This window comes from Pseudopipra pipra, chromosome 8 (genome assembly GCF_036250125.1).
Source record: "Pseudopipra pipra isolate bDixPip1 chromosome 8, bDixPip1.hap1, whole genome shotgun sequence".
Classification (NCBI taxonomy): Eukaryota; Metazoa; Chordata; class Aves; order Passeriformes; family Pipridae; genus Pseudopipra; species Pseudopipra pipra.
Window position 1 is genome coordinate 258,652 of NC_087556.1, and position 25,064 is coordinate 283,715.

A 25,064-nucleotide genomic window follows, 5' to 3' on the forward strand; every position below is an offset into this window, starting at 1 on the left:
TCTGCTCCCTGGGATGCTCCCCACTCCCCCCGCTTGGACTCCCACTCCCCAAAGGGCGATGGATTCAAGCTTTGAGCCCTAAAAAGCAGCTGCTGGTGGGGTGCCCAGACCCCCCAGCACCCGCTGCCCTTCACCCTTTGGGGGGGGTCACCACAGAGGGGGTCCTGCCCCCTCGCCGCCGGGCACTTTCTGCTCCGCACTGTGTTTACTGCCGGGCTGTTATCAATCTCGGCTCGGGAAGGACGGGACCCGAGATAGGTCCTGGGGTGGCTGCAGAGTGTGCTCAGCCCCTCCGATAAAGCCGCGGGCAGCGCAGCGGGAGGACAAACAAAGCCCTTTATCGCCAGTTCGGCTGCCTGAGCTCCTCGGGGTCTGGTTTGGGAAGGTCACGTACGCGGGGATGGCACGCACGGACCTGGGGTGGGGGGACACACCCGCAGGGTGGAGGGCTTGCAGGACGGCGGGGTCTCGTCCCGGTTTTATGAGCCAGGAGGGAAGGAAGATGGGGATTCCCCCCAGCCTGGCACTGAGCAAAACCCCATCCCAGCCCGGCCATACCCTGCCCTCGCCCCTCTCGATCTTCAGCCCTGTCTCATTCCAACATCCCTTATTCCCTTAAGAAACCAGGACAACGCCAGCTAATGGGACACCGGGATCACTCCCGCTTCAGGGCAGGGGGGCTCAGCCCCATCCCATGCCGGGGCAGCAGGATCCGCCCGCGCCGGTGGCACCACGCAAACACCACCTGGAAAACTCAGGGAAACTGAGTCTGGGCGCTGAGGGGGTGCCCGGGGGCGGTGCCCGGGCCCTGGGGGGTGCGGGGCACGGGGGGGCCCCGCGGACCCGCCCGACCCCCTGATGCAACCGCGGGTCCCGTTTGCAGCGCCCGGGGCCGCCCGGGAGGGGGCGTGGCCCTGCACGGAGGGGGCGTGGCCGAGGGGAGAGAGGGCGTGGCCTCCCGCTGTCACCGGGCAGGAGAGACGCGGCGGACGTGCCCCGCGCTCCCATTGGCGAGCGCGGGGCGGGGGGCGGGGACACTCGCACCGCCGCTATATAATGGGCGGGCGCGGAGGGTGCGGGCAGAGCGGCGGCAGAGCCGGGAGGGGGCCGGTGACGTCTGTGTCCAAATCCAGAGCCGTATCCATGCCTGGGCTGTGGGAGCGGCTGGCGGGCGGCGAGCGGGGCCGCCTGGAGACCTCCGACTGCGAGTCGCTGGGCAGCGCCTCTGGCTCGGAGGGAGGTGAGTGTGAGCTCCCTTCCCTGGGGTTTCTCCGAGGAACGGGGGGGGAAATCACTGAGTGTCCCTAAGGGGGGTGGCGGTGCTGTGCCGAGACCCTGTTACGCCCCCAAGCCCCTGGGATCGGTGTTTCCCCCAGCCCACGCGTGTTCCATCCCGAGCCCCCGAGGTCGGTGTTGCTGACCTGCCTCCGTGCCTCCCGCAGATGCCGAGTACGCCGACGGGGTGTCGCTGCCGGACCTGGACCTGGAGCTGCTGCACGACCCCGAGGACGAGCTGCTGTGCTCTAACGTGATGGACGTGGTGCAGGCCACGCTGGGCCGGGCCCCGCTGGGCTCCAAGCGCTGTTCCCGGCTCCTGATGCCGGCGCAGCTCCTGGCGCAGGTGCGGGCGGAGCTGCAGCGCCTGGCGCGCAGCGAACCCTGCGGGCTGCGCGGGGCCCTCCTCGACCTGTGCGTGGAGCACGGCAAGGCCTGCCACGACGTGGGGCACATCGCCGTGGACCCCGCCGTGGTGCCCACTTTCCAGCTCACCCTGGTGCTCCGGCTGGACTCCCGCCTCTGGCCCAAGATCCAGGGACTCTTCGCCTCGGGGCCGGCCTTCGCGCCGCTGAAGCTGAGCACGGGCTTCAGGGTGATCAAGAAGAAGCTGTACAGCTCCGAGCAGCTGCTCATCGAGGAGTGCTGATGGGCCGGGCCCGCTTCCCGAGTGCTTTGGAAGAGCCGGTCGGAGCGTGGCGGCGGCTCGGGGCAGCCGCTGTAGTTTAGGTTAGGCTGGAGTAGGGCTGTAGGTGGAAGTAGTTTGGGCAGGTGGAGGTCCCCGTGGGGGCCCTGCCTATGCCGGGACATCCCTGCCGTGGAGCGGACCGGGACCCAGGCGGAGGTCGCTTCGCGCCGTCGATGACTGTGGGATGATCCCGGGATGCTCCCGGAGGCGGCAGCGGGGCTGCTGGGGGGGGCGGCCGGTCTCCTGATGGCTGATCAATCATGGGGCTCTTCTTTTGTAACGAGGATTGTAATCAATGGGGCTTCAGGGGCGGGGGGGAGTGAGTGATGGCTGAGCCGTGGGTCTGGATCAAAGACAAACCCCCCTCCGCCGGCAGCCGGGCGGGAGGGGGCTCTGGAATTGCGCCGCGTCTTTGATCACGAGAGTGGTGGGGAGAGGGGCACGTGAGGTGCCGCGGGGCTGGAGGGCAGGACCCCCGGCCCCGACACCGTGTGGCGCTTCATTGGTTACAGTTTACACTCATACACTTGATGTTCAAGTGCGACAATTCCTATGCAAATCGTGTCGGGTGGTTTTTTTACTTTTCTAATAAAAGTTGTCTTGATTGATAACCCGCCATCTCCCTGTTGTCAGTCTGGTCCGGGGAGGGGATGATGCAACCACTGCTCTGAAAGCCCCGCTGGCACCCTCGGGAAGGCTTTCCCTGGCAGGGCAGCCCCTGTGGTGGGAGCTGGAGGTTTTGGGAACGGTGGGGAATCCCGGTGCACCCACTCCTAATTGCAGCCATGGGGCTGTGACTCAGGGGGGCTGAGTCAGGGCCCTGAGCCAGCCCAGTGCCTGCTCATGCCTGGGGAGGAGCACCCCAGCATCCCAGCCAGGAGCTGCTGCTCCTCCCCTGGGACCCATGGGGGAAAATCTGGGCCGAAACCCAGGAGAACTGGCTAAAATTGTGAGGGAGGGAGGCTGGGGAGGGTCACACCTGCCAGGAGTGAGCATACCCCAACCCACTGCCAAGCTGAGACCAATTACACAAACCTGCAATTAGAGGCCTCGGGGGGGGGGGGGGGGGGGGGGGGGGGGGGGGGGGGGGGGGGGGGAAAGGCTTTCACTCAAGGGTGATTAAGTCACTTGGCAAACGAGGAGCCCTCCCCTACGAAGGTGTGGGGGGATAGAACCAGCCTGAAACACCATTTCCATTTACATACAAGTTTGTTCTGGCTCAGGTTTGAGTTGTTGGATTTTTTTGTTTTGTTTTGTTTTATTCCCCTGTGGACAAACAGTGACTTTTCACGGAAAAAAAACTCGGGTTTGACATGGACAACCCCCAACTGGAGCGTTTCTCACTGGTGTAAATACCACCTAGGAGCAGTCAGGGTGGCACAGCTGGAAACAGACCTTTGCACACCCACATCGTGCAAAGGGGGGGCTTTGGAACATTTCTCAAAGGGTCACGTGCCAGAGCATCCCCCCCTCACATGAGGGGCATCCCCCTGCTGGGGTCAGGCAGCACCCGTGGGATCATCCAGCACAAATCCATCCCTGGGAGGGGTGGAAAAGGAACTCCAAACCCCAAGTTTGTTTGGCAAAACCGTGAGAGGAGCAGGTTTGGGCTCTGCCAGCACAGTGTGTTGCTCCCGGGATGATTTACGGCGCGGTGACCGGGCGGTGCAGTCATCCCCTGTTGAGGCACATTGAGACTTGGAGTGATAAATATAGCCCATAAATGCATGTATTTTTAAATATCAAGCTCCTAAGCACATGGAGGGGGGTGGCCCTGTGCCTCCTGTGCTTCCAGCAGCAGCGTGACCCCCACTTGTCCCCTACCAGCCCCTCCAAGGGAAGACAGGGGACTCCACATCCTGTTTTTTAAAATTATCATGCCAAGAAAACAGTAAAATCCACCAAAACTCCCAAAAGTGAACACAGAGCAATGGGACAGCCTCTTTGCTGGGGGGTGCCCAGCAAAACCCTCTGTTCAGAAAACACCCTGTGGTCTCAGCCCCAGCTGTGAAGGTGAAGCTTTGCTCTTATTTATAGCAAAATGGCCTTTCCATGGGAAATCTGGGGGTGTAGCAAGGTCCCTGGGGTTGGCAGCTCTCTGCAAGGTGCCAGGAGCTTCCAGCCAGGCTGGATTAAGCGTCTCCCATGGCAGGGGGGTAGGCAAAGGGATATTTTGGGACCGAGGAGGCATCAACGGAGCTATTTGTGGCACCAACATCAGCCTGGGGATCCCAGCTGCCAGCACAGCGGTGGGAAAAGGGAGATTTTGGGGACACAAGCAGCAGTAAGGCAAATGAGGATTTAAATCCCACAGTAACGCTAAACCCTCATGTTTTGCTACCAGAAATGACAGTGAGAAGTGGAGTTTGCTCCCTACCTGCCTGCTAGAGGACACTGCTCCCAGAGTACCTGCCTTTGTTGCCTCCTGGTCTTTGGCAGCTGCTCCAATTAAAAGCTTGGGCTAATGAGCTGATGGGCAGCCCAAATCACCTGCAGGTGAACAGGGACCAACACACACTGAAATTCATTGCTCTGGACCCAAAATGTAGCAAAACCACCCCAAAAACTGGGCCATGAACGTGCCTGGTTGCAGCCATGCCAGACTCCCCAGGGGCTGACTCACCACTGCTGGGAATGTGGCACTGAGGGGAAACAGAAGGGACATGACCCTTGGCCTCTGAGAGAAGGGGAAAAAAAGGGAAAAGGGGGAAGTTCCCATCCCAAAACCTCCAGCCCTTGGGGGACAGGGGATGCCGTGGGGTCCAGCCTTGCGCTGCCCCAGGGAGGGGGGATGTGGGGAAAAGAGACCCATTTGGGAGCACAGATCCCAAATCCAACTGCAGTTTCCAAGTTGCTGCTGTCAGGATGCACATCCAAGCCAGCCTTTCCAGCCAGGACAAAAGCAGCTCGAGCCTTCCTGCCCACCCTGATGGGCACCACGTCCAAAGGGCACCTTCAAATGCTGGGATGGTGCTGCCAGGCCAGTGGCATCCTGGGATGAGAATAAAGCATTCCCCAAAGGAGTGTGGCCAGAGGATGCAGGGGGCTGGCTAATGGGAGGGCAGGAAGGTGAGGTGCCCTCCTGGGAACATCCCAGTGGAACCAGTCTGATGCAAAGATGTCCTGCTGGGCATTTGCTGTCACCTTGCCAGGACCCACAGGGGCACCACCTCTTCTCCATCCCTCTCCCATCCCAGGGAAGGGGAAGCCCCCCCAGCACAGGGGTTTCCCGGGATGGCAATGACCCCAAATTCCATCCACCGCCTGCCTGTGTGAATACAGCAAGGAGCTGGAGCAAGGATGTGCAGGACACCAACCCAGCCAGAGCCTTTCACATTATAAACATTTATTTATAGATGTACAATTGTATAATTAATTCTAAATCAAGAGATACAGCCTCTGTGAGCATCCACTGGGATCGACGCCTTCTCGCTCCTTATGATCCGTGGGTATCTACTGGAAAAAAGAACGATCCAAAGGTTTTGGCGGGCAGGCTCCGGGCAGGGAATGCCCTCAGGCAACACATCCAGCTCCTTCTGGGAGCGGGATTTCCCTTCAACCCCGTCCCCATCATCCCTGTGCCTCCATCAAGCGCCATTTCCAAATGCTGAACTTCCACCCACTTCCTTCTGGAGGTGGAAGAGTCATTTAAAAAAAAAAAAAAAAAAGGATTAAAATCAAAACCCCCTTAAAATCAGGTCCAAGCCACGGTTGGCTGTGGGGTAACAGGGCTTGTGGCCAGTGGGAGGGTGAGATTTCACAAAATAAAATAACAGCTGAAGACAGAGCGAGTGGCTTCCTCTGGACAACGGGATAAAACCACCTCTGCCAGCCCACCTGGGAGCCACCGAGCTTCTGATCCACTCCCCGAGCGTGCCGGGGGGACAGTTCTCACTGGAAATGTCTTTAGACACAGATGGAACTGCAGAGCAGCAGAGCAAAATTAAAATCATCCAGTTTATCCCATGGGAGGCGGCTCTGCTCGTGCCAGCTTTGCTTCCAAGGGGTGGCTCCCGACCTCGGGCACCCTGCCGCCGGTGCTGCCTGGCGGTGACGGAGCGAGACACAGCACAGAGCCCAGGGCTGCCCTGATCCCCCCAGCAGAACCGCTGTCAGAAGCAACACCACACTCCATTTCTTGTGGATCTGCAGTATTCTCCAGGTCTCCTCAGGGAAACGTGGTGCTGAGGTGCAGCCAAGGCCCGGCTGCTCTCGGTGGGTGGGTGGGTGAGGAGCCCCGAGGGTGGCACACGCACAAACCCCCAACGAAGGGCGAGGCCGACGGGGAGCCCTGGTGGGGAGCCCTGGTGGGGAGCCCTGGTGGGAAGCCCTGGTGGGGAGCCCTCTCCGCACGGAGCGCGCGCCACACGCTGATTACCAGGCAAAATTCCAGCAGACTCGGCGAAAAAAGAAGTTACGTGCACAGATGAACCCAACGACCGACGAGCACAAACCATCCAGGACAATCCTTCCCTCGCCGACGCCGGCGCTCAGCTGACCCGCCGCGGCTTCTGCCGACGCTGCAAAACCAGGGCAGGGCTCCGGGCGGCTCCCCCGGCTCTGTCACCCCCTGCAGCTCTGCATTCCCGTTGTTGAAGGCAGGTACGGACATCCCAAGCTCCCGAAAGCCAAGTACAGCAACTGCAACGTGATTCTTGTTTTAGTGCCGGGCAGGAAAGTGATGTGGAGCGGGACACCCTGGGAAGGGGCTTCCCCGCTTCCCTGTGCACCACAACGGGCAGAAAACAAAATAATTTAATCATCCAACCCCTGCATAGTTTAAAAGTACAACATATATACAGCTATAAATTAATGCTAAATAGATTATGTTTTCTTCTTCTTTTTTCTTTCTTAGAGTTTTCTTTTGTCACCAAATCGTCCGGTTTCTCTCTCCGTTGGCAGCAGCGAAGGGTCTCCTTCTGCTTCACAGCTTCTGCAGTTAGTTTGGGTTCTTTTACACTCCACGTGTCTCTTCCAGGGGCTGTGGGATCCCAGAGCACGCTGGGGTGATGGAAGGGGAGGAGGAAGCCGGGCAAGCTGGGTTTCCTGGCCCAGTCGCTGCCCGAACGGCGGAGAGAGGCAGAGAGAAGAAAGAGGGCAGTTGTGCGTTGCTAATTCTCCAATTCCATTTTTTTAAGATAAGGTTTGATTCTTTTAAATAGTAAAGTCTGTCACCTCGGCTCAGTGCACTTCACCAAAAGTCTTCAGGCATTTCAAGAGTCTGGGAACAAAAGCGGGAGCGGTGTCAGTCTCCGGGCAACTCCCCCTTCCTTCCCCACCCCACAGCACAGGCAGCAGCTTTTCCAGGCTCTTTACAGACCACGAGGTGCAGGGAGGGAATTAAAGAAAAGCAGGTAATTAACACCAGCGTGTGGCAAAAGGAGAGGCGAAGTCATCCAAACAAGAGAACGGGAGGACCAAGATAAGAATGGATCCAAAACCAGAATACACCAAAAAAAAAAAAGCTGAATGTGGCCCAGAGGATTTGCTTTAAAGGCCAAACTCTCAGATGCCAAGGAAAATAAACCCCAAAACTGCAAATCAAGCAGCTCGATGAGCAGTGTCCTCAAGGAGTCCCTGTGAGTCGAAATGGTGTCCGTACTACACCTGGTACAAGCTTCATCTTTTTCTGCAGAAACCCTGTTTTTAAATAATTTTGGGATAGAGGGACCTGCAGGTTTCACAGCCCACACCACCTGGTAGGCAAAATCAGCCCAAAAATTTAAGCAGAAAAAGGACTCCAAACCCTGTGCCAATTTCTTTTTCATTATTTTAGTGCAGCACGTCCGGTCTCACATCAGGGCTCTCCTTAATCCAAGCTCTCCAACCCCTAAATCTTCCAGACCTACCCCCTCCTTAGCTGCTTTTATTTAGATTCCCAGTTTAACCAGTAAGTTACTTCTACAACCTGCTGGGAATTCTGGCCATTTGCTTTGCTCTCCTTAAGCATCAGGGGAAGGCAACTGTGGGGGAAGGAACATCTGTTGGGTGGGACTCCGTTCCCTGTCATCACATTCACGTGCCAGGGATAACAGCTTTTCCAGTAAAACAGGCAACAAAGCAACCAAAAAAGGGTTCATTAAAACATGGAGGCTGGATGCCATGGCTGGTAACAAACTGCCAACCAGCCAAGGTGCTCCCAGCCTCACCCAGGGATCCCAGAGACCCAGCACTGACAGCACCAGAGAAAACAGGGGCGGGGAGAGCCGAGGGTGCCAACATGCAAACTAAACCAAATCAGCATCTTGATTAAGGAGTGAAGGCTGGGTGGAGGGGGCGCTTCCCGCCCTGTGTGCATCCCAGGAGACTCGTGGAGGTCTGTGTCTCAGCCAGGGATTTAAGTGTTAAAAGCACTACGGTGGTTCCCGGGGCAGCCCCAGCTCGTACTTGTGCTGGTGCCGGGCGGGGCCGTGACTATCCGTGCAGGGAGGCCTGGACGTCTGACAGTCTGCTACAGCTGGGGGTGCCCATCTTCTGTGCCCGCTGGTACAGGTCCGAGTCCCCGAAGTAGCGTGCCCGGTACAACAAGCCTTCCTCTGCACGGGGAAAAGCCCAGCGTTAGGAATTCCGCCCGGGATGAGACCCACCCGCCCGGCCCCGGCCCCCCCACAGCTCTGCTGGGAACGGGAGGCACCTCCAGCATCCAGGGCGAGGTGAAACACAGGATGAGCCTGAGGAAATGGCCCTGTGGGACAGGATGGGCGTCAGAGCTGCTGACAGCTCATCCATCCTGGGAAAGCCTCCGGAGCCCGGCGGGACCGGCCCCAGTCCCAGGGGGCACGCAAAGGTTACCCCAGCACTGGGGCATCGGTCTCCCTTGGCACCACCCGGGGCTCCAACAGCCCCTCCGGCACCCCGGGCACTGGAATCCTACCCTGGCCACGGCTGTGGCCATCACAGCTGGGAATGGGCAGCCAGGGAAGTCAGGCTGCCCTCGCCACACTGTGCTGCCAGGATGGTTGGTGGGGTCATCTGTCACACCACCCCTCCCAGTCCCACATGCCCCCACAGCCCTCGGAGCAGGGCTGGGATGCACAACACCACGGGCAGCAGACTCTTCCACACAGTCCTTGGAGAACTGAAGTACTACACACATCCTAGAGGCCTTTTCCAACTTAAATGGTTTTATGATTCTACCTTCCCCCTCCACTGGAAATCAGAGATATCCTGACAGGGCAGGGGACCCTCCGGGGCACAGCTCTTGTCTGACCAGTTCTACAGCAGCATTAGGAACCAAACCAAAACAAAGCAAACCCCACGTACCGGGTCTGTCATGAGGTCACAGACTGAAAAAAACCCAAGCCAACAACACAGGAAACGTGCTGGCACCATGTTAAAGTACAGCTCTAGCACAGACCCTCCGTTCCTGACCCCCCCACTCACTCTGCTGCTTCTCTTTCCAGCAGTTATTCCGGAGGTTTGCTATGTAGTCGTCCTCCACGCTCCGCTCCACGTTCTTCAGGTTCGTGCCCGTGTACTCGTCTGCAAAGTTCTCAGAGACGTAGTAGGGGACTTTCAAGTGCTCTGTGAATCTCCTGTGTATGTGACCCACAGACCTGGTCCAGGGAGAAGAGCAGAACAGTGTAGGAATTGCTCCAAGGGCACAGCAAAGCCCCCCCACAGTGTGACGTGATTCCAAACCGCTGGAAACATCCCTCGCTCCCAACCAGCCCCAGGGAAAGGAAAAGCATTTCTGGTGGAAATGAACTGCCAACACAGGGAGAGAGAAGCTGCCAGGCCTCCAGCTCGGTAGGCAGAGCTCTGAGCACAGACATAGCTCCGAGGCAGATTGCCCAGGGCCTAAACCCACTTAAAATAAAGTGTTCTCCAGGATTTTCAGCACTAATTAAATCTCTCCGCAATTTCCTCCGCTCACAAAATTAGACCTGCTCTGCACCAACCAGCACAGACAGCACTTTCCAGAAGGAAATCTCTTCCTCCCCTGGCCCTGTTGAGGTGCATTTTAGACAAAGCCCTGACATTCCAGCAAACCTAGAGATCTTCACGGGGGCGTGTGGGAGCTGGAACGCGGGACCTGCGCCCAAACGCTGCATTGGTCAGGAACAGCTCCACCTGGAGATGTGCCCCGAGTTCCCCATAATAATAAATACCAGCTGGCTGCTGCATTTAAAAGCCAACCTGATTCTTAAGCCAGGTATAAACATTAACTCATCTGGGTCGCCCTTCAGTCTGTTATCAGGGTTTACAGGAGTGATTCAAAGGCTCCTGCACGTTTCACCAAGGCCCAGCTCTTGGGGATGAGCAGTGGGTAACCAGATTGCCTGAACAGGAGCAAAAAGGGGATTTTTTCAAGGCAAAGGTGCAGCCTGGGAGAACCCAGCTCACTATGTGAGCTGTGAAGGCAGAGCCCTGAGCTCCCCCAGAGTTCATGCTCCTGTGTAAAATGAACTACATACAGGGTGTGCCCTCACGGGAGGAGGACTGAGGCTGGCAGAGCTACAGCAGCATGTCTGGGTGTAAAGCATGAAAATAAGGGCACAGGGAACCTGCCACCTGCAGTCAGACGTGTAATTAAGTCGGGTAGGTTCCATGAGGTGTTACTGAAGAGCAGGGTGGCACAGTCAGGCCCGCAGCCAGGCAGCTCTTCCAGCGGGAAGCTGCTTTTTTGGAAGAGATTTACAAAGGTCACGGAGTGACAAATGGTTCTTTAGGACTCTGCCCTCCTCAGTGACAGCTTCACTACGGAGAAGTGGCATTAAAATCACCGGGTTCGACGCTTCTGGCCTCCTGCTCGCCGAGCTCAGGCACAACATTTCTCAGCACAGCACAAGCTGCTGTGAGCGGTCCAGCAGCTCCTCCTGCCGGCACGGCACCGCCTCGTCCCAGCTGAACGGCCCTGGTCGCTCAGGAAGGAGGAGGGAGGACTGGATCAGCCCATTTGCTTCCCTTGTCCAAATCCAGACTTGGAAATTGGGTTGCTTGCTGCTACCCCAGCATGCAGAGACAGGGACAGCACAGGGAACAGAGTAGCAGAGAAACATCTGGGGCTCAGGGATGGCTTTCCTCTGGCAGCTGGCAAGGCTGGAAGCAAATCCCTGCCCAACTTCAAAACTGCCCTCCCCTGAGGTGTCTTCTCACCCCACAAACTCTTCACCAGTACAATCCAAACTGCTATACATGTAATGCTTAATCTTACAGTCCCGATACCAAGTGTGGAAATCACAGCTCAACCCTCTCAGAACAACCCTTAACTGTGCCAAAGCCACTCCATCTTTTGGTTCCAGGCACTAATGTCACAGTCTTTACCCTGAATCCGAAAGCTAAGCTGGATTTTATAGTATTTAACATCATGCCCCACCCCTGGAAGTGTTCAAGACCACAGAGGATGGGGCTTGGAGCAACCTGGTCTAGTGGAAGGTGTCCCTGCCCATGGCTGGGGGTGGAACAATATAATTTTAAGGTCCCTTCCAACCCAAACCCTTCTGGGATTCTGTGATCAATGGCAAATGCTGCTACCTGTGAAACCAAGCAGGAACCCTGGGCTGCAACCAAGTCTGCCCTCTTTAAATACACATAAGGAACTTCCACTGAACATACACTAAGCTTTTGTCAAGGATGATGCAAGCAGCCAGAAATCAGGCCTGTTTCCCCACTCTCTGCTGTCACTGCAAAGTGACTAAGAAGAAAGACTCATTCCATTTGTCAGCCAAGTGAGCAGATGGGGCATTTCCACAGGATCTAGAATGAAACAGTTTCACTTTTGCATTGTAAATGCCTGGCCACTATTTCATGGCAAGATAAGAGTTCAAAAACAGGGCATTTCTCTGGGAGTGTCTTTTACTGTACAGGAGTGCCTTTTATTCCTCCTTCTCTTCCTCTGCTGCTTTGTACTAGGTATAAACTGAGGCTTTCATGAAGAACAGATCTGGCTTTTGCTTTTCACTGCCCAATGTAACTCTACACCTCAATTTGTTCTCCATATGGGACCTTGGTGCCAGGCTGGAGCCTCCCAAAACCATTTTGCTTGTCCCTTTCCAGGAGGACACAGCCAGCTGTGGGTAAGGGCTGCAGAAGGTCCCTGTCAAAGAACTCCCTTCCCTTAGGGAAGTGAGAAACCTTCTCTGCCCCTTCCATTTCACACCTGTTTGAGAACCAGGAGGCCTACACTGCTGTGTGAGACAGCTGGCAGCAAGAGCAAGGGGTCAGGAGAGAAAGCAACAAACCAAAGGAAAACAGGGAAAACAGAGAGTGGAGATCCCTGCCCTCCCACAGCCCTCCCCATCCGGGGGAACAGGTACTGACGGCCTCTGGCTCAGACTGTAGGGTGGGCTGGAGACCATCATCTGGCTGAGAGCAGACACAATGATCAGGATGAGGATGGGCATCAGCTGGACAAACAGCCCCAGGCCACCCTGCGGGAACAGAAACACGCAGTGCAGTGCCAGTCCATGTTCCTGTGCCCCAGGATCCAGGGCAGTGCCAATCCATGCCCCTGTGCCCCAGGATCCAGGGCAGTGCCAATCCATGCCCCTGTGCCCCAGGATCCAGGGCAGTGCCAATCCATGCCCCTGTGCCCCAGGATCCAGGGCAGTGCCAATCCATGCCCCTGTGCCCCAGGATCCAGGGCAGTGCCAATCCATGCCCCTGTGCCCCAGGATCCCGTAGCACTGCTCTCCCTCCCTCCCAGTGCTCGGACACAACCTCCACTCTCCTGCTTCTCACAGGCACTTGTCTCAGGAGTAACTCAGAATAACTGGGGGGAACCCAGCAGCACACTGGGCACTGTGACTCTGAAGGTCCAAAGCCACTGGATGTGACAAAGGGCAGAGGGGACTGGCAGGAGGAACCTCGTGAGGGAATTCCAGAAGCCTCACGCCCATATTTTGTTTTTCTAGAGTTTTTGCTAGAGAGCAGGACTGATTTTATGTGGAAAGCCTTCTCCCCTTTTCGGTGGTGGATGAAAGCAATTCCCCCTCTCCCTCACCTCCCGAGCTCTCTCCAGTTCCAGCAGTGTACATCTCCCCTTTAAGCTTGGGAAAGAAATATTCAGGAAGTTCTTGTTTGTTTGTTTTTAAAAAATAAAACTGGCTATCCCCAGAAAACCCTGATTCCAGCTTTCTCCTCACACAGAGAGCAGCACCATTTCCCAAGCCAGCCACAGCAAACAGCTCCCAGTTCACATGTTGGGAACACCTTTACCCTCCCAGCCCCTGGTTTGTTGTCCACTTACATCCCCCTGGTGCTCCCTCCTGTCCTGCCTCTGGTGGTAGGTGTATCTCATCCTGCCATTGCTGTACACGTGAACATTACCTGCAGGCAAAGACAACTGTTACACCACAGTCACAGTGTGGAGGGTGGTGCTGGCTGGCCAGGAGGGAACCACAAAAGGTGGCCATGATCCATGGCACTTGCAGAAACAGGAGCATTCCTGAGGTGTACTGAGTGCAAACAGAGCGGGCACAGGGGTATTTCTGTCAGATTTTGCAGGATCATATGAAAATTCAGGTTGGTGGTGACCTCAGGAGGTCCAACCTCCTGCTCAAAGCAGGGTCAGCTACACAGAGGGAGTACCTTGTACAGGCTTCCTCTCTTCTGACTGAACTGCCTTTAGATTAAACCAAATTACAAACAGAAATAATTCTGGTATTTTTTCCACCCTGAAAACAAAGCTCATCCATGTCTTGTTTTAAATATCAAAGCTACAGCTGCAGAGGGAGCCTGGCTGAGAGAGTGGCCCTGGACTCCCTCGGGACAGTGAGGAGAGGGAAAAAAAGACTGAGCCAAAATAGCAGTGTGCTGGTTTTGCTGGAGTAGCTTGGCCTCTCTGCCAGGCAGAACACCAATGCTGCAAAAGGCTCCCAGATGCCTGTCATTGGTGTTGGTGTGTTCATTCCCACACACTGGACAGGAGAGAGCTACCAGAGCAAATCTTCACTGAAACCAAATTATTTCTTTTTTAAGTTGGTCCACAGAGGTCAGATAACCCTTGTCTCCACTGCCAGTCAGATATGACCAGAGCAAGGACAAGGGAGTCTTCCAAAAGAAAACCCTTGTCCTGATGTGAAGTCTGTGTCTTCCTGACTGGAACCGAGCAAGTGAAGGAACAGGCACTCAGTTCTTTTCTGCTGTCCAAGCCATGATGAGTGTTGTGGATAGACAGGATGCAGACTTCATTCTCAATTCAAGAGGTTTAAATTGTGCTGTAGAAATACACTTTCCTTTTATGGGACATGGGGGAGAGCAGGAAGTGGCCAGTGATCTCACAGAAGCTGCTCCAGCTGCGTGGCAGAGCAGACAGAGATCGGGAGCAAGGCCCAGGGTTTGCTCTGATAAGAAGATTTAACTTCTCAAACCACCAGGCAGAAAAGCCTTCCTCAAAACAGGATTATTTTTACAACAAGCCTTAAAACAAGTAATTTTTTGTTCTAACATCCAACCCAAGCCAACAGCAGCTAATGCTGCCAGCCATGCAAACAAACACCTGAAGCTGGGAAGAAGTCCAGCTCTCATGGTATTTCCTGCTGGACGCCGAGTTCTCCAAGTGCCCACCTGAACAACTTAAAAACCTCGAGGTGTTCACGTCGTGCCTGAAGGAGAACCCTCTCCCATCAAGCTCAGCAATCCCTGCACGGCCAAACAAATCCCTGCTGCGCTGTCACCCTGCCAAAGCACCGCGTCCCGCTCAGGAGATTAAGGTTTAAGGTGCTTACTAGAGGGAAAACCACCACCAAAAAACATGTTGAAGAGGTCCTCGGGGGAGATGTCGGCCTCGAACCCGCGGTGGAAGTCCGAGTGGCTGTGCCCGTGCCGGGCAGGGTTGAGTTTCTCATCTCCAAACTGGTCATACTGCTTCCTCTTCTCCGGGTTGCTCAACACCGCGTACGCGTTCCCGATGGCTGCAACGGGGACAATAAGGAAGCAATTAGCTTCTCTCTCCTGCACATGACACGTTCAGCCCTGCACACTGCCAGGACTTGCCTTTCTCCTCACACAAATGAGATTCTCAGCTACCCACGTCTTTTCAACGGGCTACTGGTGACCTGGCACACGTCGCTGGCAAAGGCAGACAGGAGGAAGTCACACCAAGAGACTCGATGAAAAATCCCTTAACTGATTCGAATGAAGGAGTTATGATATGACTGATATGAATTTGGTGCATGTCCTTAGGGAAACCCTTCAGCTGTAACCAACTGTTACAGGGAAATAAAACTGCAGTTGACAAATTTTATTCAAACGTGGCATTAGGGGAATTCAGTGTCAGAGCACGAAACCAGAACTGCAAACAATCTAAATATGGGCCAGATCACTGAAAGAGACTTTAAAACTTTCCATGAAAGCTGGTAGGGAAACATTAGCTGGAAGTTGTGTCTGTCAGCTATGAATTTCAAAATTTCCAGATGCCAGACGTAAGGTGCATAATTACAAGGACTGTTAACCAGTGCCTGTGACGGTGGAAATGAACTGGAACTGAAGTCCTGCCAGTTCCCAGAGTTTCTCTCCTTCCAGCCTCGGCAGTTTGAGCCCTTCTCCCAGAACACCTGCCTGCCACCCTCCTATTTCTGTACTTCCCTCTCGACATGTTCCAGTTTCCCACTTCCCCTCTGCACCAACCCACCCGAGAGCCTCCCTGTGTCGCAAGGAGCCAAAATGCCCGTGGCAGCGACTGCCTGGTGTGTGAAAGACAGGAGCAGAAGGGATAGAAAAGGGAGATTCATGCCCTTTTGGAGGAGATCAACTCCAAGATTCAACATTTTCCCCATGGTCAGATGGAGGTGTACGGTTTCCTCTTGGACTAGAGACTGGGAGTGCAGAGGATGTAATGTCAATACACTCCTTCTCCTTCTTGGTTATAATTAGTGCACACAGAGCAAACAATTCCAGAGCCAGGCAGGGAAGCTGGTGGACAAGGAGTGACTCAGAGTGTATGAACCACACAGCTTGAAAGAACCAGCCAAGCAATGAGAACAGAGCGCTGCAGGGTTTGTTCACTGTCTGACTTTGTGCTGACAAAGCCAAGAAATGCCTCATTCCAGATCAGGATTTTAGCTCCTAGTAACCAGGTTCATCTCTTTTTTTCCAGCATCAGACAGGCAGTGATGCAAATCTGCCACAGGTCAGGCTGCAGCAAACTGCAACTATAAACTGAGACACGGGCTCAGGACAAGACACTTTATCAGCAGCCACTGGGGAGGTGACTGCCAAGACTTCAGGTAATACATCAACGTAAGAAAAAATTAACTAATACCCTCACTGCAGCGCAGGCTCCCCCTTCACCCTCTGGAACCAAACAGCTGGAGTTCAGCAAGCTGGGAGCTCAGCTGGGGGGCTGAAGGACAGGGAGCCAAGGAGGCAAGGCCTGGAGGAGATAACTCACAAGCAGAGAGCTCTGCAGCAGGGGATAAAGGGCACCTTGCTTAACACACCACTTCTGGCACGTAACTCCTGTCAGAGCCCTCTGCAAACATCATTATTGGAGATTACAGGTGAGGAAACCTGCCTTTAGCCAAAGCAGGGATCCAAGGATGAGCCACTGAGCAGCAGCTCTGCACATGCAGAGCTGTACCTGTCTGCAGATGCTCTTTCATCTGCCCCCCACACCACACAGGCTCTCCCAAGTAGCTGGGGGGCAGCTCACTGTTTGCTAACACTTATCAGCTAAGGATTTAAGTCTTAAAAGACTTGAAAAAACCTTACATAAGACTTTTACTGCTGAATTCATGTCTGCAAGGAGCTCACCCCAGTACTGTATCAGTACACTCACACCAGGCCAGCCTTGCTCCCTGCTCCAGCAGAAGCCTCATGCATTTCACTCCCCAAATCCCAGAATGGTTTGGGTTGGAAGGGACCTTAAAGACCACCTAGTCCAACCACCCTGCCATGGGCAGGGACACCTTCCACTAGCCCAGGTTGCTCCAAGCCCCGTCCAACCTGCCCTTGGACACTTCCAGGGATGGGGCAGCCACAGCTTCTTTGGGCAACCTGTGCCAGGGCCTTACGTCCCTCACAGGGAGAATTCCTTCCTAGAAAATGGCCAGAATCAGACCACTCTTGTGGCTTTAACACCACAAAAACAGTGCTGCACAGCTGATATCAGAGGGTTCCACATTTAGCTCAACAATAAGAATCAAACTTGCACAGCTTGCAGGGGAAAATGGGGTTATACGTTCCAAGCATTGGACATGTTCCACGTCTTGGAAAATTACTCCAGTTTTAAGGTATCTTATTACCCAGGAAACATTCCTGCTGCATTTGCAGAGAGGCCCGTTGAACGGGGCTCTTTGCAGCAGAACTGGAGCTCCTGGTGACCTTTTTTGAGTTCTGACTGGGCTCAGTTACACCCCAGAAACTTCCACGTGGGATTCCTATCCACCAACTCCATCCACAGCCTTTCACAATGGTCAGGTGCTTCCTAGAATGTTTCTCTCAAGGGGTTCATGAACCAAAGAGCTGCTTCTGGTGCTGCACAACTCCCTGGGTCTCTCCTGGGTTTGCCAGTAGGCAGGGGTGCACCCAGAACCTGCAGGACTTGGGGCTTCTCCCTCTTAAGTGAACACTCCTGCAACTCTCCAGGATGGTTCCCATCCTGAGGGAATTCCCTCTGAGTAGCGTGGCAGGAGGCTGGAGCAACACACAGGAAGGGCTGCTGGGAGAAAGGGAAGGAAGGCTGCTCCCTGTCCCACCAGCAGAGGTGAATCCCACCCGCACCAACCTGTGCTTATTATTTTAAGCTTATACTTCGTTCATGATCCAGCCGGCTCTGAAGAGAGACAACTTCACAAAGAGCAGCTGGACTTCACTCCACCTGACCCGGGAGGTTGTTTTTAGGAGCTGTCACTGGCCCAGCTCGGTGCCACTGCCTGACAGTCGGGGGCAGATCCCAAATCTGGAGCTGCCCTTACCTTTGAAGGCCTCGGTGGCCCCCGGCGCGTGGTTCTTGTCCGGGTGGAACTTGAGGGCCAGTTTCCGGTAGGCCTTTTTCAGGTCCTCGTCAGAAGCCTCTCTGTTCACTCCCAGAATTTCGTAGTAGTCTTTGCACTGCTTTACCCTGCCAGAGGAGAGGGGAGAAAACGGGGAGTCTGAGGAGTGAAAACCCCTCTGCCCTGAACGTGTGGGCTCCGTGACACCGCGGCCTCGGCGGCGGTGCGCAGGCCCTGGGGGTGACTCAGCCCTCAGGGGGTGACCCAGTTGTTTTCACCGACTCATCCCGGGTGTGACAAACACTCCCACGGAACGAGTCGGGCCAGCAGAGGTGGAAGGGCCTCTCCTCAGGCCGGGATATCACCCGCAGAGGAATGGAGCTGGCAAATAAACCTCACACTTGTCACTCTCACGTTTTGGAGGCTCTTTGGGAGGGACTACGGGATCTGGGGGATATCTGGGCTTGTTGGAATTTTCCCCTTCCTCTCTCCTCAGCTAATTCACAGACCTAAAACTAACAGCTGAATTCCAGAGGAGGAAGGAGGGAGCTGCCCAGGGTGTGCAGTCCAGTTCCTCCTGGGCACACTCACAGCCCAGCCATGGTTTCTGCTTCTCACGTGACTCATCTGAGACAGAATCCAGCAGGCCAGGTTTTTGGAGAAGTGGATGATGTAAGAAACCTCCCTGCAAGCCCCTTAGAGTGGTTCTTGTGCAATTCAGGCCATGCCCATAACCTCAAACAACATTTACCAAGTGACTGTGCCTGGGGATCAGTCCTTCAGCTTCCAGGATGTGCAAATGGTAGAAAGGAATAAAGGAAAGCTTGAAACAGGGTTTGGAAAACGGGCAGACTCAACTCAGCTGCCTCCCAGGGCTGCTGGAACTATAAATCCTCCTGGGTGTGCTTTTAACACCACTCCACGTGGTCTCCGAGCTGGAATCTTTAGAACACTGTGAAAACCAGAGCGGTGCCACACGAGAGAGTCAAACAAACTGCCCAGAGAGCTGCTCACACACCTCTTCACTGCATCCACCTGGTCCTGAGTGTAGCCCTTGGGGGCCTCCCCTCCGGCCTCTCCGTTGGCAGACGGGAAGTCCCCGCTCATTTTCCTGAAGGGGGGGGTTGTGGCCTCCCTGGACTGGGACTGGCCATTGGCCGACTGCTCGCCCTTGTTGAGTGACTCCAGCAGGACTGGAACGAGAGAAAGGGAAAGAATAAAGAGGTTAAGAGACCATCAAGCTCAATCTGCCTCTCCAGCTCGACCATGAAGAGACCCCTCTTCATCTCTGCCACTGCTCTAAGACCCCTCACCTTCCTCAGGAAGACCCCAACCCTTCCACCCAAGGGACCCTCCAGCTCCTGCTGCTTCTTGCCCAGATGTGAGGGCTAGTGCTGAAGAGATTCCCTGCTTCTCCCAAAGCACACAGCCTCCATCAAAACCCCAGGACTACCCAACCAGACAGTCCAGGAGCCACAGTGGATCACCAAAGTGGTGCATCCTTGTCCTTTTCCCCCCCCTACATCTCTCCTCAGCAGCAAAGCATGCCCAAATTTGTCCTCTAGCATATTATAAAGCGTATTACTCTTCTTTATCTCCTCCTTTTGAGAGTCTGCTGTGCTGGGGAAGTGATGTGACAATGCTGTATCTTTAGAGAGCTTGGAGAATGATTCCGTGGGATGCCAATCCCACAGGGACACTCCCCCTTTCTGGGGACAGAACTGCAGCACTGGTGGCTGCCAGCACGACAGGCCCCCTCACACCAGTCACACTTTGTTCTCCTCTCTTACCCACATACCAGGAGCAGCTGTGAAAACCATTTTCTCTCTTAATTACTGAATAGGAGTTGCAGAAATTCACTTTCCCTTTGCTTTTCCTCCTCACAAGGCTCAGGCACTGTCCTCCATCCTCTTCAGCCAGCAGGGGACAAACACCCAGGCCTGGCCTAACCACACAGGAGACACAACCGAGGCAGACTCCAAGCATGGAATATCTTTCCATCATCCCTGGCAGCTGGATAGTCACTATTTTTTAAATCTGACTGATTTCTTCATCAAAAAGAACAGGCACATGTACTGTGATTAAACCCAGACACATTATTTACAGAAGCCTCAGTATCCTGAGCTTGCAGTCCTTTATCCACAGCCCAGAACTGAGAAGGATGTTCCACCTCCTCCCATGGATTGCACACTACAGACCTTGCACTATGAGGGTATCACCTTCTTAAAGCCAGTGCAAACAATGCTTGCAGGCCAAGAGATGAGCCAAGATAGCCAAGATATCCTATCTGCCCCCAGAGCTTGGAGGGGCAAGAAAAATCCACTCTGTAATCCAAGAGCCAACAGGGGATGAGGGATAAAAATGACAGTGGGGTAACGAGCAGTGGGTGAGCTTTTGAGCTTGGGGGGGTTTCACTAATGTAAAAATAATTTATTTCAGAAAAATAAATCCTTCCCTCCCTCATATTCACACCACTCCAGCGTTCACAGAACCACAGGCTTGGCTTTTGCTCCTTCCAAACCTGGAGCTTTTAAATTTCCCCTCACAAGGCTGTTCCCCCCCACCCCCTGCTCCTGCTGCTTTGGGCTCAGTTCCCCACAGCTTGCCAAGAGAATTTTAGAATCACAGAATGGTCTGGGTTGGAAAGAACCCCAAGGATCATCCCATTCCACCCCCTGCCACGGGCAGGGACACCTCCCACTAGCCCAGGTTGCTCCAAGCCCCATCCAACCTGGCCTTGGACACTTTCCAGGGATGGGGCAGCCTGTGCCAGGGCCTCCCCTCCCTCACAATGCAGAATTTCTTCCCAATATCCCACCTAACCCCACTGTGTGTCAGTGGGAAGCCCCTGGGACCAGCCCAGCCCTCGGGGGGTTCTGTGTCCCAGCACACAGGGCCGGGGCACGCTGAGCTTGTCATCAACCACCACCCCAAAGTGCACTTCCCAAATCCAACCACAGAAATCCAGGGATGGCCACAGCACAGCTCCATTTGGCTCTGCAGCCCCGATCCTATTGCTTCTGCACCCCAAAGCCACGCTGGTGCCCCGTGCAGCCCCAGCACAGCCCAAATCCATGGGCTCCTGGGGCGGACAGAGCTGAATCAGTTTTCAGTTCTGCCACCTCAGCTCCACTTTTCCTCGCTTATCAGCCAACATTTGTCCAGCAAAACTTCCCCAACTCCCACTCTGAGGTGACTGGGGCTGCGCTGACACAGAGGGTTTTTGCTGAAATCCCCTTGCAAAACCCTCCCCTGGCCCTGTGACGACACCAAAGGCCCAGCTGGGGTCAGGGTTTGCAGCTGCACAAGGGCCACGTCGCTGAGTGTTGCCAAACCCCCTGGAACTCGTGGGAAAGAGACTTCCCAGGAGCTCTGGAGACTCAGTGACCTCCGTGGAACCGCAGGATGTACGGCAGCATTTCCCAACTCCAGACACAAAGGGTCCTTGGATGTGAGACTTGGTTGGGGCTGGCCACAAATTACCATGTTGTGTTTAACATTAACCTGCCCCTGCTGCCCCCCCCGGCCTCTGCCTTCCTCCAAAAGTCACTTTTCCTACGCAGTAATTTCACAGAAGTATAAATTCGGAGGAAAGGGAGGGCAGGAGAACCATGCTGCACTTACAACAGGCTGACACACCGTGTTTGGGGCAGCAGGAAGAGGCTGGAGCAGCCAAAAGGAGCATTACAGGAAGCCCTGGGACACACAAGCTGCAAAGCTCAGGCAAAGAATCCAAACTCAGATGAGATCAAAGTGGAAAAAAAAAATAAACCCATGGCCCTTTGTATAAATTTCCGCAACGTCAGAACAGGCAGGGAAAGGATTGTGTTTGGCTGCTTCCAAAGACCACTTCCCACGTTCACTAAAGCTTCCAGGAAGTGAGATCCTTCCTCAAAACTCCAAAGGCCTTCAAGGAGGAGGATTATTCTGTTCCACGTATGAGGGTGTGAGCTCAGCATGGCCTGTCTGTCTGGGAACGGTGGGAAACCGCTGGAGGAGGAACAGGAAAGGGAGAGGAGGAATAGGAGAGGGAGAGGAGGAATAGGAGAGGGAGAGGAGGAGGAATATGACGAGGAAAGTAGGAGGAACAGGAGAAGGAACAAGAGAGGGAGAGAAGAATAAGAGGAAGAGATGAGGAGGAATAAGAGAGGGAGGGGAGGAATAAGAGGAGGGGAGGAATAGGGGGAAGAGAGGAATAGGGGGAAGAGAGGAATAGGAGGAGAGGAATAGGAGGAGAGGAATAGGAGAGGGAAAGGAGGAAGAGAAGAGGAGTAAGAGAGGGAGAAGAGGAATGGGAGCAGGAGAGGAATAAGAGAAGGAGGAAAGGAAAGGAATAAGAAAGGAGAAATAGGAGGGGGAAAGGAGGAACATATGGAAGAGACGAATAGGAGGAGGAGAGGAATAGGAGGAGGAGAGGAACAGGAGGAGGAGAGGAATAGGAGTGGGAAAGGAGGCATAGGAGGAGCAGAAGAGAAGGAGAAGGGTGAAAGGCTTTCCGCAGCCCCCCGAGAACTTCTCTCCCGCCTTGCCAAGCCCCGCAGCGCTGCTCCCACCAGCCCGGCGTCAGGGATCCAGGGAGCTCCCGGGGTGCCCCTGCCCTCCCCGGCAGCCTCTTGCCCGGGCCCCAGCGAAGGCGAGGGGTCGGTACCGGGCAGTGCCGCAGCCCGGGGGTCACCGGGACCCCCGACCCCGCCGGGCCCCGCCAAACTCGCTTTCCCAGCGTGCCCCGCGCGGACTGCGCAGGCGCGGTGCGGGTGAGAGGTCAGGCCCGGCGGCGGCCGCGCAGGCCGCGCTCCCCCCGGGCCCCCCCGCCGCGGCCCCGGCCCCGCGCTCACCGCGGACCCGCTGCGAGGGGTACAAGCGCTGCGCCTTCTCCAGGAAGCGGCGGGCCTTGTCGGGCTGGTTGGCCTTGGCGGCGGCCAGCGCAATGCCGATGCACCGCTCCGCCTCGTCCCGGTTCGACTCCATGGCGGCGGCGGCCGGGAGGGGGGGGGGGAGGCAGCGGGGCGGGACCGGGCGAGGAGTGATGACGTCACCAAACCCCGCCCGCAGCAAGGCGGGGCCATGAGGGACATTTTGGGCCGGGGAACCTCCGGGGAGACAAATTGGGGGGCACTGGGATAAAGAGATTGGGGGATACGGGGATAGAGGGACTCGGGGGGACGAGAATCCCCCTCAGCCGCCCCCCCTTCTCCCCAAAAAGGGCACCCCCGGCCCCTGGTGCAGGGGGGGAGGATTAACCCCTTCAGGAGTTCTCTCAGCTCAAGTTTCCTGCCTTTTAAACAGCTCCTGGGGCTCCAGGGACTGCGACTGGAACGGCGGAAGGAAGGACATGCTGAAGAGGGAGGAGGCTGCTCTGGGCTGCTCCATGGATTCAGTCCCGCTGGGGATGGAACGGCCTCAGATTAGTTCCAGAGGAGAGAATGGTGGTATTTCCGTGGAGGCTGTCCATGGGGAGCACAGCCCCTCCTGCAGACAGGGGGGACAAACCTGCACCCCCTCCTTGTGACATGTGTGAGACATGGGATCCACACCCGAGTGCAGCAGGGAAACGAGGGGAGGAAGGACTTGACAGTAGATGGAATGATCTCCAACAGCAGGATCTGTATCCTGGTATGAATCACGGAATGGTTGGGCTTGGAAGGGACCTTAAATCCCATCTCATTCTGCCCCCTGCCATGGGCAGGGACACCTTCCACTGTCCCAGGTTGCTCCAAGCCCCGTCCAACCTGGCCTTGGACACTTCCAGGGATCCAGGGGCAGCCACAGCTTCTCTGGGCAACCTGTGCCAGGGCCTCCCCACCCTGACAGGGAAGAGTTTCTTCCCAATATCCCATCTAACCCTGCCCTCTGGCAGTGGGAAGCCATTCCCCCTTGTCCTGGCACTCCAGGCCCTTGGAAATAGTCTCTCTCCATCTTTCTTCTTGTCTCCCCCTTCAGGCCCTGGAAGGCCACAATCAGGTCACCCCAGAGCTTCTCCTCTCCAGGCTGAACAATCCCAACTCTCCCAGCCTTTCCTCCCAGCAGAGCTGCTCCAGCCCTCTGATCCTCTTGGGGCCTCCTCTGGACTGGGTCCAGCAGCTCCATGTCCTTGCTGGGCTGAGGAAGGAAGGTATTCTAGAGGTGATTTATCCCCTTTGTCTTTCCAGCTCTGGAAAGCCGTGGGATTTTTTTCCCCTCCCTTTCCCAAACACTCCATGTCCTGTGCCCCGTTCACCACCAGCCTCGGGTGAAGAGCTGGAGGAACCCAGAGAGACGAGCCACGAGCCACGTCGTTGTGAGCAACACCTTTACAGGACATTTTACAGAGAGGGCAGCACTCAGCAAACATCTGTCAGCACATTCCCAGGACAATTCCCCACAGAGAGGGCTCTCAATTGAGGAAATCCATCAGGGACCTCCTGCAAGGCAGGAAGGGCAGCAGAGCCAGCTGCTCCACCACTTTTAGCTGCTCTTACCCAGAGGCAGCACCTCAGCCCAAGGGGTGCACGGAGTGTTTGGCCATCCGAAATCCTGGTGTGGGATCCAGGAAACCCGGGAATCTTTCCCAGGAGCAATCTAAGAGCAAAGATAACCCTGGTGCCATTTTGCCATAGCATTAATAAAGGTGATTTGGGTGCAGCTTGCTCCACCCCCGGCTCTCCCACACAGCACATCACAGGGGGGGTGGCAGTGGAAGTCCTTTCCTTTTTCCTGAGAGAGAGGAATTGCAGGGAGGCAGCAGCAAGCAGAAGCTGCAAATACAACAGGCTGGGATATTGAACCTGGCTTTACAAAAACCTCCTGTTATGGGCAGCCAGAGCCTGGTGCTGCCCCGCTGGGGTGCCGGGGCTGATCCATGGAACGTGGGAGCTCCTTCCCGACCCCGCTACTGCTTGGGCGCCGTGAAATCCCACGCTGTCTCCTGGGCACACTTCCACATGGCCCTCATGAGCCGAGTGAAGCCCATGTCCTTGGGCTTCTCCAGGCCTCTCATCAGGCGCTGCTTCATGATGGCAACAAACTCCTTGTTGCTCAGCTCTCCATTCCCTGCGAGGAGGAGGGAGAATCATCAGGAACCCGCCAGGAACCCACATTAAAGTGATAATGTTAAAGGGCAGCATGGGTGTCATTCCCTGCAGAGCACCAAGTCACTTTGGCTTCCCCCTCCCAAAATATCCCGCTGAGCGAGGGTTCCCGAGGCACAGTGTGTAAATCCCAGCCCTGTGGATGCTGCCCTGCTC

The 25,064-nt window shown here is 55.5% G+C and overlaps 3 protein-coding genes and 1 long non-coding RNA gene across 6 annotated transcripts in view; 2 read left to right on the top strand and 2 right to left on the bottom strand.

Moving 5' to 3' along the window:
* Positions 1-1,066: 1,066 nt before the first annotated feature.
* DDIT4 (DNA damage inducible transcript 4) lies at positions 1,067-2,574 on the top strand. Its single transcript, XM_064662096.1, has 2 exons — positions 1,067-1,240; positions 1,443-2,574. The coding sequence occupies exons 1-2, from the start codon at positions 1,144-1,146 to the stop codon at positions 1,922-1,924; spliced, it is 579 nt and encodes a 192-aa protein (XP_064518166.1). The 5' UTR covers positions 1,067-1,143; the 3' UTR covers positions 1,925-2,574.
* A 2,718-nt stretch (positions 2,575-5,292) lies between these two features.
* DNAJB12 (DnaJ heat shock protein family (Hsp40) member B12) lies at positions 5,293-22,847 on the bottom strand. The gene is made up of 9 exons (XM_064662101.1): positions 22,677-22,847; positions 18,860-19,034; positions 17,824-17,969; positions 14,635-14,820; positions 13,155-13,234; positions 12,227-12,336; positions 9,347-9,519; positions 8,351-8,499; positions 5,293-7,184 (listed from the first exon to the last, which is right to left on the bottom strand). The coding sequence occupies exons 1-8, from the start codon at positions 22,807-22,809 to the stop codon at positions 8,378-8,380; spliced, it is 1,125 nt and encodes a 374-aa protein (XP_064518171.1). The 5' UTR covers positions 22,810-22,847; the 3' UTR covers positions 5,293-7,184; positions 8,351-8,377.
* Positions 22,685-24,604, top strand: LOC135417710 (uncharacterized). Its single transcript, XR_010432181.1, has 2 exons — positions 22,685-22,797; positions 23,128-24,604. It is a non-coding gene; the product is annotated as an uncharacterized LOC135417710 (long non-coding RNA).
* Positions 24,117-25,064, bottom strand: part of MICU1 (mitochondrial calcium uptake 1) — an 85,988-nt gene continuing 85,040 nt past the window's right edge. For all 3 annotated transcript variants that reach the window (XM_064662098.1, XM_064662100.1, XM_064662099.1), the window contains one exon: positions 24,117-24,870. In XM_064662098.1, coding sequence (XP_064518168.1) covers positions 24,710-24,870 — 161 coding nt within the window. In that variant the 3' untranslated portion in view covers positions 24,117-24,709. The remainder of the gene's footprint in view (positions 24,871-25,064) is intronic.